At 47.2% G+C, this 13,941-nt stretch overlaps 1 protein-coding gene across 2 annotated transcripts in view; it reads left to right on the forward strand.

The window, feature by feature from the left end:
• TMEM132B (transmembrane protein 132B) overlaps positions 1 to 13,941 on the forward strand; it is a 420,187-nt gene that overhangs the window by 383,732 nt on the left and 22,514 nt on the right. For both annotated transcript variants that reach the window (XM_082353216.1, XM_082353215.1), the window contains 3 exons: positions 6,652 to 6,857; positions 10,774 to 11,044; positions 12,813 to 13,004. In XM_082353216.1, coding sequence (XP_082209342.1) covers positions 6,652 to 6,857; positions 10,774 to 11,044; positions 12,813 to 13,004 — 669 coding nt within the window. The remainder of the gene's footprint in view (positions 1 to 6,651; positions 6,858 to 10,773; positions 11,045 to 12,812; positions 13,005 to 13,941) is intronic.

The following is a 13,941-nucleotide window of genomic DNA, read 5'->3' on the forward strand; positions in this document are numbered from 1 at the left end:
ATCACTCTATCCCCAGCACCTAGGACAGTTCCTGGGTCTTAGTTGACATTAAATAAATATTTATGAAATGAATGAATGATTTATTCTTATTTTACAGATGAGGGATCTGCGGCAGAGAAAAGCTATGTCAAAATACACTGGGACTCCAAGCTTGCTCTCTCCATCCTCCAATGATAGGATGGGAGGGAGTCCAAGCTGGAAACTTCGGGTACCCATGGGTTCGCAGATGCAGAATCTGAGCCTGGAGGTAGGGAGTGACTTATTCAGTTATGATGAGGGGAAGAGTTTGGACAAGGACCCAGGTTACTGGACCTCAGGCTGAGGCACCGAGCTGCTGCTTCCAGCTCCTTCTCCCTGGACTTGAGTACTAACTCTCAAGCTGATCTCTAATTAATTGATACCTCATGCTTACTGACACATCAGTGGTGGCCTGGGGCCAGGGGCAGAGGGAGCAATGGACCGAAAAGGGGCACAAGGGATGTTTCGGGAGGCTGGGAGTGTTCTGTGTCCGAGCATGACAGTGGTTTCACAGCGTATGCACCGTCAATCTCATCCACTTGTACCCTCCAAACGGATATGGTGCATTGAACAGAAATTATACCTTGGTGAGTTTCATTAAAAAAAATCCCAACGTGTGTATTTAGGTCTTGCCTTTCCCCATCAGTTCTTCCTTCTGTGGGCTGTACGGAGGGGGTAACACACAGTTTGAGGACCCCCTGCCCCCCGATTCAGAGGACCTGAGTGCGAATCCCTGCTCTGCCCCTCACCAGCTGTGATCTCTGCGCAAGCTGTCTCTCCTGGGCCTCAGTTTCCCTATCTATGATATAGGGACAAAACACTTAACAAATGGGACTTTTGGAGGATTTAATGGCTATCATTCTATGTAAAGTTTTAAAAACAATGCATGATGCATAGTAAGCACTCAATACATGATAGCTATTATTTTTGTTCTTTGTACTTCTTGGGGATATAAAAGCTCAAGGTAAAATAAATATTTTTTGAGTATCCACTGCTCCTCAGACACAATGTACCTGCTAAACTTGGTAATAAATACAAAATGTTTGATTTGATAATTGAATTGAAAGGTGTTTTTTCTTTTTTTATTTATTTTATTTTTAAAGGAATTCCTTTATTTTTATTTATTTATTTATTTTTGGCTGTGTTGGGTCTTCGTTTCTGTGCGAGGGCTCTCTCTAGTTGCGGCGAGCGGGGGCCACTCTTCATCGCGGTGCGCGGGCTTCTCACTGTCGCGGCCTCTCATGTTGCGGAGCACAGGCTCCAGACGCGCAGGCTCAGTAGTTGTGGCTCACGGGCTTAGTTGCTCCGCGGCATGTGGGATCTTCCCAGACCAGGGCTCGAATCCGTGTCCCCTGCATTGGCAGGCGGATTCTCAACCACTGCGCCACCAGGGAAGCCCCAAAGGTGTTTTTTCTTTACACAGTTTCTTTTTGCCTATCTTAATATGTAATTCAGCATTTATTGTGAATTTGTGAGAAGCATACTCTTTGATTATATAGCTTTCCCCCCCATTACTCAAATCTTTTTATTCTTCATGAATACACAAACACACGTAACATATATTTATAAAATTAGTATTAACACGTCCATATAATTTTTAAAAATTTTAATTTTATTGAAGTATAGTTGATTTACGATGTTGTGTTAGTTTCAGGTGTACAGCCAAGTGATTCAGTTATATAAGTGGGTCCATATAATTTTAACTCCATCATTTTTTCACTAAATATTATATCATGATGATTTTTCCTTTTTCTTAAATTTTATTTAAATGTATTCTAGGATTCATAGTGTTTAATTTGTATGCACTGCTATTTATTGAACTAGGCATTGTTTCATTTTTATTTTCATTACGAACATTGCAGAAGGCACCCTTCACTTTATTCAGCTTAAACAAACACCATTTACCCTTGTTTAACTGCTCTTACCAAGTTGCCAAGGAGAGAGACTGCTTCCATTGCCATGATGATGTAGCTTTTTTCTTTCTAACACATTTCTCAAGGCGGGGGAGGGGTTAAGAGGGAAGCCTTGTACAGCAGGGGCAGCTGCTACGGTGCAGACACAGCCGTCTGGCAGACTCAGAGGGAGGGCACTGATACACAGACTCAATTCTTGCTTCTCTTCTAAATAGAAAATGAAGCGAACGCTGTGTCTCACAAGATCCCCAAAGGAAACATATTTACATCGGGAGACCACCGTTGGCCTCTATGATTCTAAAGTACTGTAACTGTGAAAGTGTAATTTGACAGCAAAACAATGAACCTCTGAAGGCAGCCTTCCTAAAATGACATTGACAAGCCATCTGGCACATGCTCACAGATCAACCTGGCACGAACCGTCATTTTCAATCTCCACTTTCCTGTCCTCGGCCCTTCTTATATTAGGATTCACAGCATTTTCTGTTCCAGCTTCTTCTGGGGGCTCAGAGAGCCCTGAAGGTTTCTTTTGGATGAGTGGTGGGAACCTCACTCTAATTTTTACCTCGCAGTGTCTACCTGTCTCTTCCAAAAGCACGCACGCCCTCACTGTGTGACATGACACAGGTCAGGTCTCTCAATTCCTAGCCAGAAGGCTGAATTCGCCACGGGGAATCCAAATTTCTCAGCTCATTGACCTCAGACTTCCTTAGGATTTGGACTAGGTTTCTTCTACCAGTCTGTCTCCTCTCATGATATCCAAGAACATGATAACACTGCCTAAGGCACCTTCTCCCACTTCTAACCCAGACACAGGCTAATCCTGGGGCACAAGAATGAATGGGACCCAGAGGAAACCAGTGACATATTCACATTGAACACCTGTGTATTGAACACTTTATGTGGGCCATCCCTGCGCTAGAAGTGGAGACACAGGAGATAAGAGGAGACAGGTCCGTGGTCTCAAGCAGATCACTTTCAGGTGGAGAACAGAGATAGGAAACATCTGCAGGAGCATGCAGAGAGTGATAAATATTGAAAAGTAAATCATAAAATATAACACGGATAGAGCAATCCCGTGTAACTAACATAGTGTAAGCCATATGACTTAAGCAATATGAATAGTATAATATACTGTCAGTAACACAGAAATAGTGTAAATATAGTTTACATAGTAGCACACACAGTAACTTAGATAGAGGAGAGTAGTAGAGTGACCAGGTGAGGGGCGTGCAACTTTACATTAGAAATGACTCAAGCAATCCCTTCTGAGGAGTGACATTTGAGCTGAGTTCTTACATAATTTATGCCACTTCTGGTGGCAAGTAACAAAATACCATGGACCAAAATGGCTTTGACAACAACAGAAAGAAAAACACACGATAAGAAGTTGAAAAGTCAGGTGGTTCCAGGTGGGCCGGTCCGGTGGTCCATCCAGGTGGTCCCTGAGGATGTGCTTCCTTCCGTCTTTCTCTCCTTCCACACTCGCCGTGTCAGCCTGGTCCTTGGCCAGCCCTCCAAGGCTTTGAGATCACCACTGCAGCCCCTGTTGTCACCTCTCATGTGGCAGCATTCAGTGGGCGAAGGAGGCACCACTTTCTGGGCATCTCGGAGCCAGGAGGCCTTTCCCAGAATCCCCAGCCGACTCCTGACGCCTCCTTGGCCAGAACTGTGTCACATGCCTTTCCCTAAGCCAGTCACTGGCAAGGAGCATGGCTGGGCAGAGAAGAGGAAGGTGTGCGCGTGTGTATGTGATGGGGCAGCGGTGCTGGTGTGTGATTGAGCGGCCCATAGACAGCCAGTTATATCTGCCTCAGACCTGAACGACAGGCAGGTCTCAGTCACGGGGAGGTCGTGGTAAGGCCTTCGGATGGCGATAAGCTCAGGAGAGCCAAGGGAGAGAAGACCCATGGGGGACTGGTGGGGATTCTGTGCCGGGGGCGGGGAGGGAAGTGCAAAGGGAGCCTGGAGAAGGAGGTAGTACCGGGTCCTTAGGTCTTGTGAGCTGTGATCAGGAGTTTGGACTTTGTCCCATGTGCCGTGGGAAGTCTCTGGGGGGGACTGGCCTGAACAGGCAGGGGAAAGAGCACTGGGCCAGGCGTCAGCAGTCCTGGGGGGGCTGGCTGGCATCATTACGCACACAGGTAAAGCCCTGGGAAGGGATGTTCCCTTTCTCTACACTGGATTCAGTCCAGGTGAAATGAGTATCATCGTGCCCGCCCCGCAGAGTTATTTGTGGGGATTAAGGCTTTGAGAGGCGAGGAAGAGTATTGCAGGCAGTGAGGTCCTGTACCAGTAAGAGATACCTACTGCAGTTGAGTCTCATTATTTGCAGTAGTTACGTCTTAGAAAGTCACTGCAAACACTGAATTAGCAAATACCAAACCATTCCTTCTAGAGGAAATACACACATGCACACACGCATACATCTCATATAGATCATCATAATCCTGAAAATGCAGGACAGTTGAGGTCTGTACTGTAGAAGGTAGGATGGGGAAAGTTCTAGCAAGAGGTGATGCCCACCTGAGCCGGGAGAAGCTGAGGGCAGAGCCCCCTACTGCATCCGCTGTAGAGTTCTTGTCAATAAGGAACCTTGTTCTCTTGAGCTGGGTCTGCAGGTAGCCACTGAGTCCAGGGATCCCTAGGGGTCTCATCGAATGTCTCCCGGGGCAGTGCTCTGGAGGGGAAGGCAGGCGTTTCTCTAGAATGGGTCCTCCACCCCTTTCCAAGTACTTGAGGAAGGGCGGTCGGGCTCAGCATTGGGTCAGCATTGCAGGCACTTAAAATAACATGGCGCTCCATTCCATTTTCTTCTCTAATAGAAACTCTCATTCTGATTGCTCTCTTTACAATCCTGGGCACAATAATGCAGATTGACATCCCTCGAACATGCCCTAAAAGACAGCTGATTTGCTTGTCTCATGGTTTTTCTTCTCCCTTTTAACAAGTAAAGCAGACAAAGAGAGGGGACGGGTGAAGTAGATCCTTTTAAGCTTCGAAAAGTGATTGAATTGTCTTTTTTCAGCTCCCACTGGAATTTCAGGGGGAGAAACACACTAGCTGCCACTTTCCACTGCCATCTGAGGGCAGATTTGCTGCTCAGAGTAGTAGAGACTGGAGGGCAAGGGACTGTGGAGGGCTAAGTTCTGACAGGATGGGAAGGCAGCTCCCCAGATGAGCTCAGCCTGACGCACAGGTTCCCTCCAGCAGTGCGGCTCTTTGCTTTGTGGCCCAGGGTTATCAGGTCAGTGTCATTGTGATTTCTGCCCATCTTCCCGTTAGTGGCCTTGGTTAATTACGCTTAAAGATTCCTAAAGACGTCGGTGCCATTGTGAGGCGGCAATGGCAGGGACCTGTGTCTGCGAGGCTGATGCAGGAAGGGCTTTAAGCATCTCGTTAGTTATCTTCTCTTCGGTCTTTGATTTCACCCTACAATGAACCAGGCTCATCTTCTCCTTCTCGTGGGAGCAAATTCACATTCACGCCCCTTTTTGGGGGGAGGAGGGAGGTGATGATAATTTGTCCCAAACGACACGGAGGTTTGTTCTTTGAGTTTCGGCCTCGGCACTGCTGACATGCTCTGAGCCGTTCACCTGGCCACATGGAGGGGGCAGTTGGACGTGTGCACCTGGGGCTTGGAAGGGAGGCCTGGGCTGCAGGTACTGATTCAGGTGAGGAAGGGGAGGTCAAAAGTGAGTCTTCATTTGCGGCTTGCAAAGCGCGCTGCCTGGTGGCATTCCAGGTGAGCTGGAGAGTCCTGACAGCGGCCCAGCACCGCACGGTACCCCTAAAAGTAGTGTGTGACCTCCAGCCAGTGACGTCGCATTGCTGGCCTCAGGTTCTTCATCTGTAAAATGAGATTGTGGACCCCTGGCAGTTTTGTGATTCTGTGCTGAACTGAGTGTTGGTTTTGTGTCTTCTGCACATAACATGACCTTTGCTCCCTCCTCCCCCTCCCCACCCAGATACATACGTAAAAGACGTTCATTCTCCTGATGGTCCAGGAGAGAAAGCCATCAACATTTTCCTTGCTTATCCGGAAGATGTGAAGTGAAATGGGGGCTTACGTTGTCTAACAGCCAACCCGCGAATGCCTGCACGCTAAAGGGTGCCTCCACATTCTGAGTCAGAAGTCCGTAACAAAATGCCGCATCCTCGCCTCCATCCTGCAAAATTATAGTGTAATGGGGCAAAAATAATTATATCCACATTTCTAGTGCATTCCATGAGTATTTTCCTGCAAGGATTTTAATCTAGTGCAAAGCTCTCTTGGTTTTTCAGGGGAAAAAAAATCCCCTTTAAGGCTCGACCGAAGTGTTGTTTTAGTAACATATAGATACCTTTTAAGCATCTCCAGATACGGTGCAAGAGTGAAATGTGTTGCAAGTGGCGTTTGATTAGCGGTGGTTTGAGTACATAAAGGAGGTGAGGTAAAGGGAAAAAAACACACACAAAAGGCAACAAAGGTTATGGAACTCCATTATGTTTATGATTTTACTTGTCAGTAGTTCGTAATACAGAATGGTTTTCCTGGGGTCTGTTTATCAGCGTTTGTCCCTAATTAGTGCCTACAAATTACCTTTTGTTCGAGTCACGTTCTCCTGGCTGTCTTGGGTCTCATAAATCAGAGCTGCTGCAGCTCATGAACTTTCATTGTCAGGTTTTGCATGTGCTTTTTCCTGCTGATGCATCTGGAGATTCTATCCCCTCCCCCAAGGTCTCCAATGGCTGCGATTCGATTTTTGCGAATGGGAAGGAGATGAAGAGCAAAGTGGACACGATCGTGAACTTCACCCACCAGCACTTCACCTCCCAGTTAGAGATCACCGTCTGGGCGCCCAGACTCCCCCTGCAGGTCGAGATCTCGGATACGGAGCTGAGCCAGATCAAAGGGTGGAGGATCCCAGTGGCTTCCAACCGAAGGTGAGGAACCAAGGGGCTGGGGGGGATGAAGTTCATTGAGGACTGTGGGTCTGAGGTTCCTGGGGCTCAGATCTGAGGCAAACGTCCTCAGGGACCCAGGCCCTAGGGAAGCTGCATCCACAGTGGGTAATAGTGGAATTGGAGTTCGGATGGATCTGACTTGGGTACTTTGACAGGAGGCGATCATAATAGGGATAATAATCATCTCTACCTCGTAGAATAGTTGCTAGGATTCAGTAAAACGATGCAACACATAAGAAGCACCTAGCACAAGGCCTGGCATTTAAGGGAATAGCTCTTTTTCTATTCCCTCCTTCCCTGTTCTTCTTTCCTACCTTACCTCAGTTTCCTGCTTGTAAATGTCGACCGTCCTCTATGGAGCACAGTACAATGGTTAAGTTGTGGGCTCTGGAATAAGGCCACTGAGTTTCACCCTGGCTTTGTCACGTATAGCTGTGTGACCTTGGGCAAGTCACTTAACCGCTCTTTTCCTGTTTCTTCATCTATAAATTGGAGATGACAATAGAGTTACTGAATAGAGTTATTCCAAGAATTCAGTGAAAGGATACATCCTGCAATAGACAGAATTCTAAAGATAACATCCCTTCAAGAGTCCCATCTCCTGTTTATTCAATCAAGCACAAATCTGGGACTGCTGTGAAAGGATTTTACAGATGTAATTAAAATTCTAAATCCGTTAATCTTAAAATATGGAGATTATCCAGGTGGGCCTGACCCATCAGTTGAGCCCTTTGAAAGCAGAAAGTTTTCTCTAGCTGGTAAATGGTACCATACAGTATGAAACCTTTAAGAATGGACATGTTTCTATTCAGCATAATTCCCTCGAGATCCACCCCAGTTGTTGCATGTTTCCATAATTCATTTATTTATTTTGCTGAGTGTATCCCCTGGTTGGGAGTATCACAGTTTGCTTAATCATGCATCCACGGAAAGACACGTGCTTTTTCCAGTGTGGGGCTATTTTGGATAGAGATGCTATGACAAAAGCTTGACATACAAGCTTTTGTCTGAATGTAGATTTTCATTTTTCTGGGGAAGATGCCCGAGAGGGGAATTGTTGGGTTGTATGTTAAGGGCATATTTAGTTTTAAAGGAAACTGCCAAACTGTTTTCCAGAGAGGCTGCTCCATTTTTCATTCCCACCAGCAGTGTGTTAAGTCATCCAGTTACACCTCTACATCCTTACCAGTGCTTCAAAAGGTTATCTGCAGTGTGGTACCATTTATGATGATATAGGAAAGAGAAAGCAGATTAGTGGTTGCCATGAGTTAGAGATGGTATAGAGGTATAAGGCAGTACACAGGACACCCCTGTGGTGACAGACCAGTTCTGTATCTCGGTTATGGTGATGGTTACATGAATCTGCATGTGATAAAAATCACATAGAACTACATATACACACATACAAATGGGTATTCATTAACCTGTCAAAATCTGAATAAGCTCTGTGGTTGGTACCAATGTCAATTTGCTGGTCTGGGTATTGTACCACAGGTATGCAAGATGTTAAATCTGGGGGACTGGGTAAAGAGTGTACAGGACCTCCCTGTATGATTTTTTAAACTTTCAATGAATTTGAAATGACCTCGAAATTTAAAGTTTTTTTTTTAACACAACAGAATGCAATTATTTTATTAATATGGTATTTCTAAAACTTCATTTATTCACTCACCACTTTGAGACTGCAACTTTTGAGTACCGCCTAGAGTATACTTACTACTGTTCTTTTTTCAGTTTTATCTATTTATTTAAGAGAAACTCCACATCACTATCAAAAATAGCCAACTAGTAAAAATTAATGCAAAGAAAATAATATATTGTTATTAAATTCTGAGTAGATACGGTTGTTTGTCTGAATTTGTCTTTATGAGCTGGGAGAGACTAGGTATCAGAGAGCCCTTAAAGATCGCCTGGCACCAAACAGAGACGTTCCCTGTGATAGAATCAGGAGGATTGAAAACTAAAATGGAAATAACCTTTCTGTATGTCAGTCAGTGTTTTTAGTGCCACCTAAAATCATCCCACTTAACAGCAAGGATACTTACCCCTCACTTTGGGAAACCCAAATTGCTAGGTGCTGGTGAAATTTTTTTCCTGTAACTAATAATCTAATAATCTAAACTCAAATTAATTTTCCCATTTTAGAGAGTGTTGAGAAAAGAAAATAATCTCATTTCTTTTACCAGTCAAGTCTGAATTAAACTCAGTCTAAGCAATCTCCCCCCAGTGTGATAATTTACTTTATATACATCACTAATAGAAGATGGTAGACCCTGTGAAAGCTAGTTTTACTTTTCTAACCTTGAGGGTTAACCTTTCAGGGAGGTGGAATGACATATTGTTAAGAAAGTGGGTTTCAGAAGTGACATGGCGCTCGTCCCAATCTAATAACGAGCTCTCTGGGCCTCATATTAACTGCTCTGAGCCTTGGTTTCTTCATGTAGAAACAGGAGCATGCTTCAGGGCTGTTGTGAAGAGGAATGAAGTCCGTTATAAAAAGGGAGAGAAAGGGACATCTCTGGTGGTCCAGTGGTTAGGGCTCTGCACTTTCACCGCCAAGGGCCTGGGTTCGATCCCTGGTTGGGGAACTGAGGTCCCACAAGCTGTGCGGGGCAGCCAAAAAATTTTTTTTTAATTTTTAGAAAAAGGGAGAGGACACCAGTAGAGGGACAGCGGCCAAGCTTGGACTCCGCGTCGAGGTGACCGGTTGTGCGGCTGTGACCCAGTGGCCCCTTCTCTCTGTGCCTGGGTTTCCTCCCCGGCGAGATCAGCTCCTAGAACACCCTGTTCCTTGGGGCCTGTGCAGATGACGGGGGTCACTTGTGTGTGGCTGGCAGGTGGCACGTGGCCCACTGACGTCCGCTCTTTACAAGAGCACGCAGGGCAGGACCCGGCACATGCGGGGTCTCACCCAGCGCGTATAAGTCTCTGCCCCTCTCTCCCCTGACCCAAGACCCACCCACCGAGGGCCACAGACCAGTCAGCCGCCATCAAACCAGGTCCTTTCGTAAAGGACACGGGACAGGTGCATCTCGAGGAGAAGGTTCTAGAATGGCCGAGCCAGAGAGGGTTTCTCAGGGCGGGTGTGGGCAGGCGAGTAGGGGGACAGCAGGAAGGGGGGGAAGCCAGGACGCAGGTGCCAGACATGGTTCAGTAGTTTCAACAGCTCTGCGGGTCTGTGGCCACTCAGATCAGGGCGGATGGGAGGTAGGAGGCTTTACCCTGATCACCTTTAGGGCCCGGAGCTCAGAGGAAGCCGCTTCTATAGAGGTGGAAGGGCCTGATCCAGGCAAGGGGCTGGATGTGGGTACCGTCCCCAGGTGATGGTTCACGAGGGCCGACCTCAGGTGTCGTCACACCTGGCCGACATCTCCTCACGCACACCTGCAGGGCGGTAAGGGGGCTCCTTCTCATCTCCGCTCCCAAGGTGAGGTGCCCATGTGGGGGTGACGGATGGCTCAAGGCCAGTAAGGGGAGGTGGCTGCAGGCTCCACACGGCTCCTCCGACCCCAGACCTCCCGTTCGCTCCTCTAGCCCCAGTTCATCCCCGCACGGGGGATCGTGATGAAGGTGCAGACTCCCAGAGCACAGGACAGAGATGCAGCCTCTGCCCGTGTGGGGCTGGTCCCCCCTGGTGCTGGGCGGGCGCGGCGGGGGCCGAGCTGGGCTTCCATGCTCCGAGCACGTGGCAGTACACGTGGCGCTCGGTGACCACTGGACAGCGTCCGGGGAATGAACGCAGGAGCAGACGTCAGGTGACCCGATGGTGAGCAGGTCTGGCGGGAAGAAGATGCGGCTCGCGCCGAGCAGGGCGGTCTCAGGGCATCAGGACAAAGGGGTACGCGGGGCCGCTCTCCACAACGATGACGTTCGCTCTGCCGTGTGTGTGTCCCAGGCCCACCAGAGACAGCGAAGACGAGGAGGACGAGGAGAAGAAGGGGAGGGGTTGCTCGCTGCAGTACCAGCACGCCCTCGTGCGCGTCCTCACCCAGTTCGTGGCCGAGTCACCCGACTCGGGTCAGCTGAGCTACATGCTGGGCCCCGACTGGCAGTTTGACATCACTGACCTTGTGATGGATTTCATGAAGGTGGAAGAGCCGAGGATTGCTCAGTTACAGGATGGCAGGACCCTGGTGGGCCGGGAGCCGGGCATCACCACCGTGCAGGTACAGGCACCCCCCCCTTGCCGCCTCCCACAACCCCGGTCTGTATTGATGAGGGTCCAGGTCGATGCTGTCGTGCGGGGCTGTGTGCGCACGTGTCCGAGAATCACGGCCAGTAACAGAGGGTTCGGCAGTCCTAACAATCCAAACTCAAATTATATCTTGCGTTTTAGAGAGAGTCGAGAAAAAAATCTCATTTCTTTGACCAAAGCTGACTTAAACACACAGTCTAAGTAATCTTTCCCCCAGTATGATAGTTTACTTTTCATGTATCACTGATAGAAGACGGTAGAACCTGTGAAAGCTAGTTTTATTCTCCTAAACTTGAGGATCAAACATTTAGCTATGCCTTACCTTAACAGTGGACAAAAAATTAAAAAATGAAACGTATTGCACTAAAATTAATAAAAAACACTCTCCATTTTATTATAGTAATAGTAAAACTATTTTCTAGCCAACGTTGACAGGATAATTCTGCAGAAAGAGGGCAGCATATTTTTTTAATAACAAATTAAAATGTTACTGCTCAGAGCTAATTAAGTCAGATTTTAGGTTTTGCCAAAGTTAATTTTTGACAAAGCTGTACTCAGCATTATATTTTTATTACTCTTCTATTTCTATGTCACAAATCACCGCCAATCTCCCAACTTAAAGCACCACTAATTTATTAATTCAGAGTTCTGAAGCTTGGGAGTCCAGGTGAGCCTGGAGTACCAAGCCAGGTGTACCGCAAGGCTGTGGTCAAGGTGTGGGCCAGGCTGGGCTTACGTGCAGGCTTCGCAGAAGGGTTTGCTCCCCAGCTCAGGTTGCTGGCGGAATGCAGTTCCTCGTAGTGTGCGGTTGGGAACTCTGTTTCCTTGTGGACTGTCAGCCAGGGGTCATTCTCTGCTCCTAGAGGTCACCTGCATTCCTTCTCATGGGGCCTCTCCATCACCAGATTCTCACTCTTTGAATCTCTCTGACTTTTCCTTCTTCCGCCAACCAGGGAAAGCACCTTGCTCGTGTGATTACGTGGGACCCACCGGGCTGACCCAGCCTAATCTCTCTATTCTAAGGCCAACTGTGCCATATCCTATAACATAGTCGGGAGGGTGATTTCTCATCATATTCACAGGTTTGAGAGATTAAGCAGGACCTCTTTGGCGGGACAGGTCTAGAAATTCTGCCCACTAGATATTCCTCTCCATTTGTTAGTCACCCCCACTTGGAAGCTAGATGGTGCATTAGGAGTGGTTTCTTAGAAGGAGAATAAGATTCTCTTTCCCACTTTGCTTATCTGGTTTATCCAATGATGACGCAGCAGCCCACGCAATGGTGATTAATGGCCCGTAGTGGACGTCTAACTGCCCACTGAAAGGAATAGGAGCAGGGAGAGATGGCCGAGCACCAATCCTTTAAAGTTTTACCACAATTCTGCCATTTTCACACCTAAATATTAGTTGTTGGAAAGATGTTACTCTTTGGTGCTTGGTACCCAGGTGGGCAATTTTTAGTTATTGCCTCTAAATTAAATCCTGCTTTTTTATTTTTTTTGAAAATCCAGTGCTGTTATCATGCTGTGAATCAAAGTAAAGAAAATGGACCAAGATGATATTTGTAAAACTCCTTCACTTGGAGAGCGTAATTGAACAGGGGCATAACGCTCACACACACAATTTCCATACATGCACTCATGTCGGGAAAACTGGGAGAACACGGTGGTGGAAACACCAATTAAGGAGTTTTGAATGGTATGAGGGACAGAGACTGAGGTGTCTCGCTGACCCTGCAGGTGCTGTCGCCTCTCTCTGACTCCATCCTGGCTGAGAAGACGGTGACCGTCCTGGATGACCGTGTCACCATCGTGGACCTGGGCGTGCAGCTGGTGGCCGGCTTGTCTCTTTCCCTGCAGCCTCACAGGTCGGACAAAAGAGCCATCATCTCAACAGCAGCTGCCCAGGATGTTCTTCAAGCCCCACAGCAAGTAAGATTGCAGAATCCTTTCGTCCCTGGCCAGTTGAGACAGCTTCTCTCTCTGTCACATCCTGCAAAGGAGATCCGTAGAGAGAGCACTTGTAGCTGGGACTGGTGATTCTTGAAGCTTCTTCCTGTTTATCCAGTCTGTCCTGTCTCTGAGAAAAGTACTCAGTGGCTTAGATACATTTTCCTTGTATGTGATTCTAATCCACCAACCACATGCCCAGATGCTACTTGCTTTACAGCAGCCTTATCTGTTTTAGGCACAGTCCGCTGCTAGACCGTGACCAAAGGCTCACATGTTTTCCCTTTTGCCAAAGCAGGTGCCTTTCGATACAGTAAGTAAGTCCCCTACATATGAACGAGTTCCATTCCGAGAGTGCATTCGTAAGCCCAACAAAGTTAGCCTAGGTACCCAGCTAACACAATCGGCCATATAGTACTGTACCATAATAGGCTTATAATACTTTCCACACAAATAATACATAAAAAACAAACACAAAAAATAAGACATTTTTAATCTTATAGTACAGGACCTTGAAAAGTACAGTAGTACCAGTACAACAGCTGCATCCAGGGGCTGGCATCAAGTGAAGAGGCAAGAAGAATTACTGACTGGAGGAGGGTGAGGAGGTGGGAGATGGTAGAGTACTACTGTACTCTATACAGTCCTGTACAGTAAAGTACACAAAAGCACAACCACCTGTAGAGGATGCAGGCACGTGACAATGTACGCCGGACACATGAACTAGTTTACGTGATTGGACATGCGAACGCACGTTCGCATCTTTGAAAGTTCACAACTTGAAGTTTCGTATGTAGGGGACTCACTGTACTCGGAAATTCCATTTCAGCTACTTGAACAAGCATGGCTAATAGGCACCCAATCACCACTGGTGACAATTATTGCCAACTCTCAAACTCTCCCCCATCTTTAAACTTTG

This window comes from Balaenoptera borealis (genome assembly GCF_965194805.1).
Source record: "Balaenoptera borealis genome assembly, chromosome: 14".
Classification (NCBI taxonomy): domain Eukaryota; kingdom Metazoa; phylum Chordata; class Mammalia; order Artiodactyla; family Balaenopteridae; genus Balaenoptera; species Balaenoptera borealis.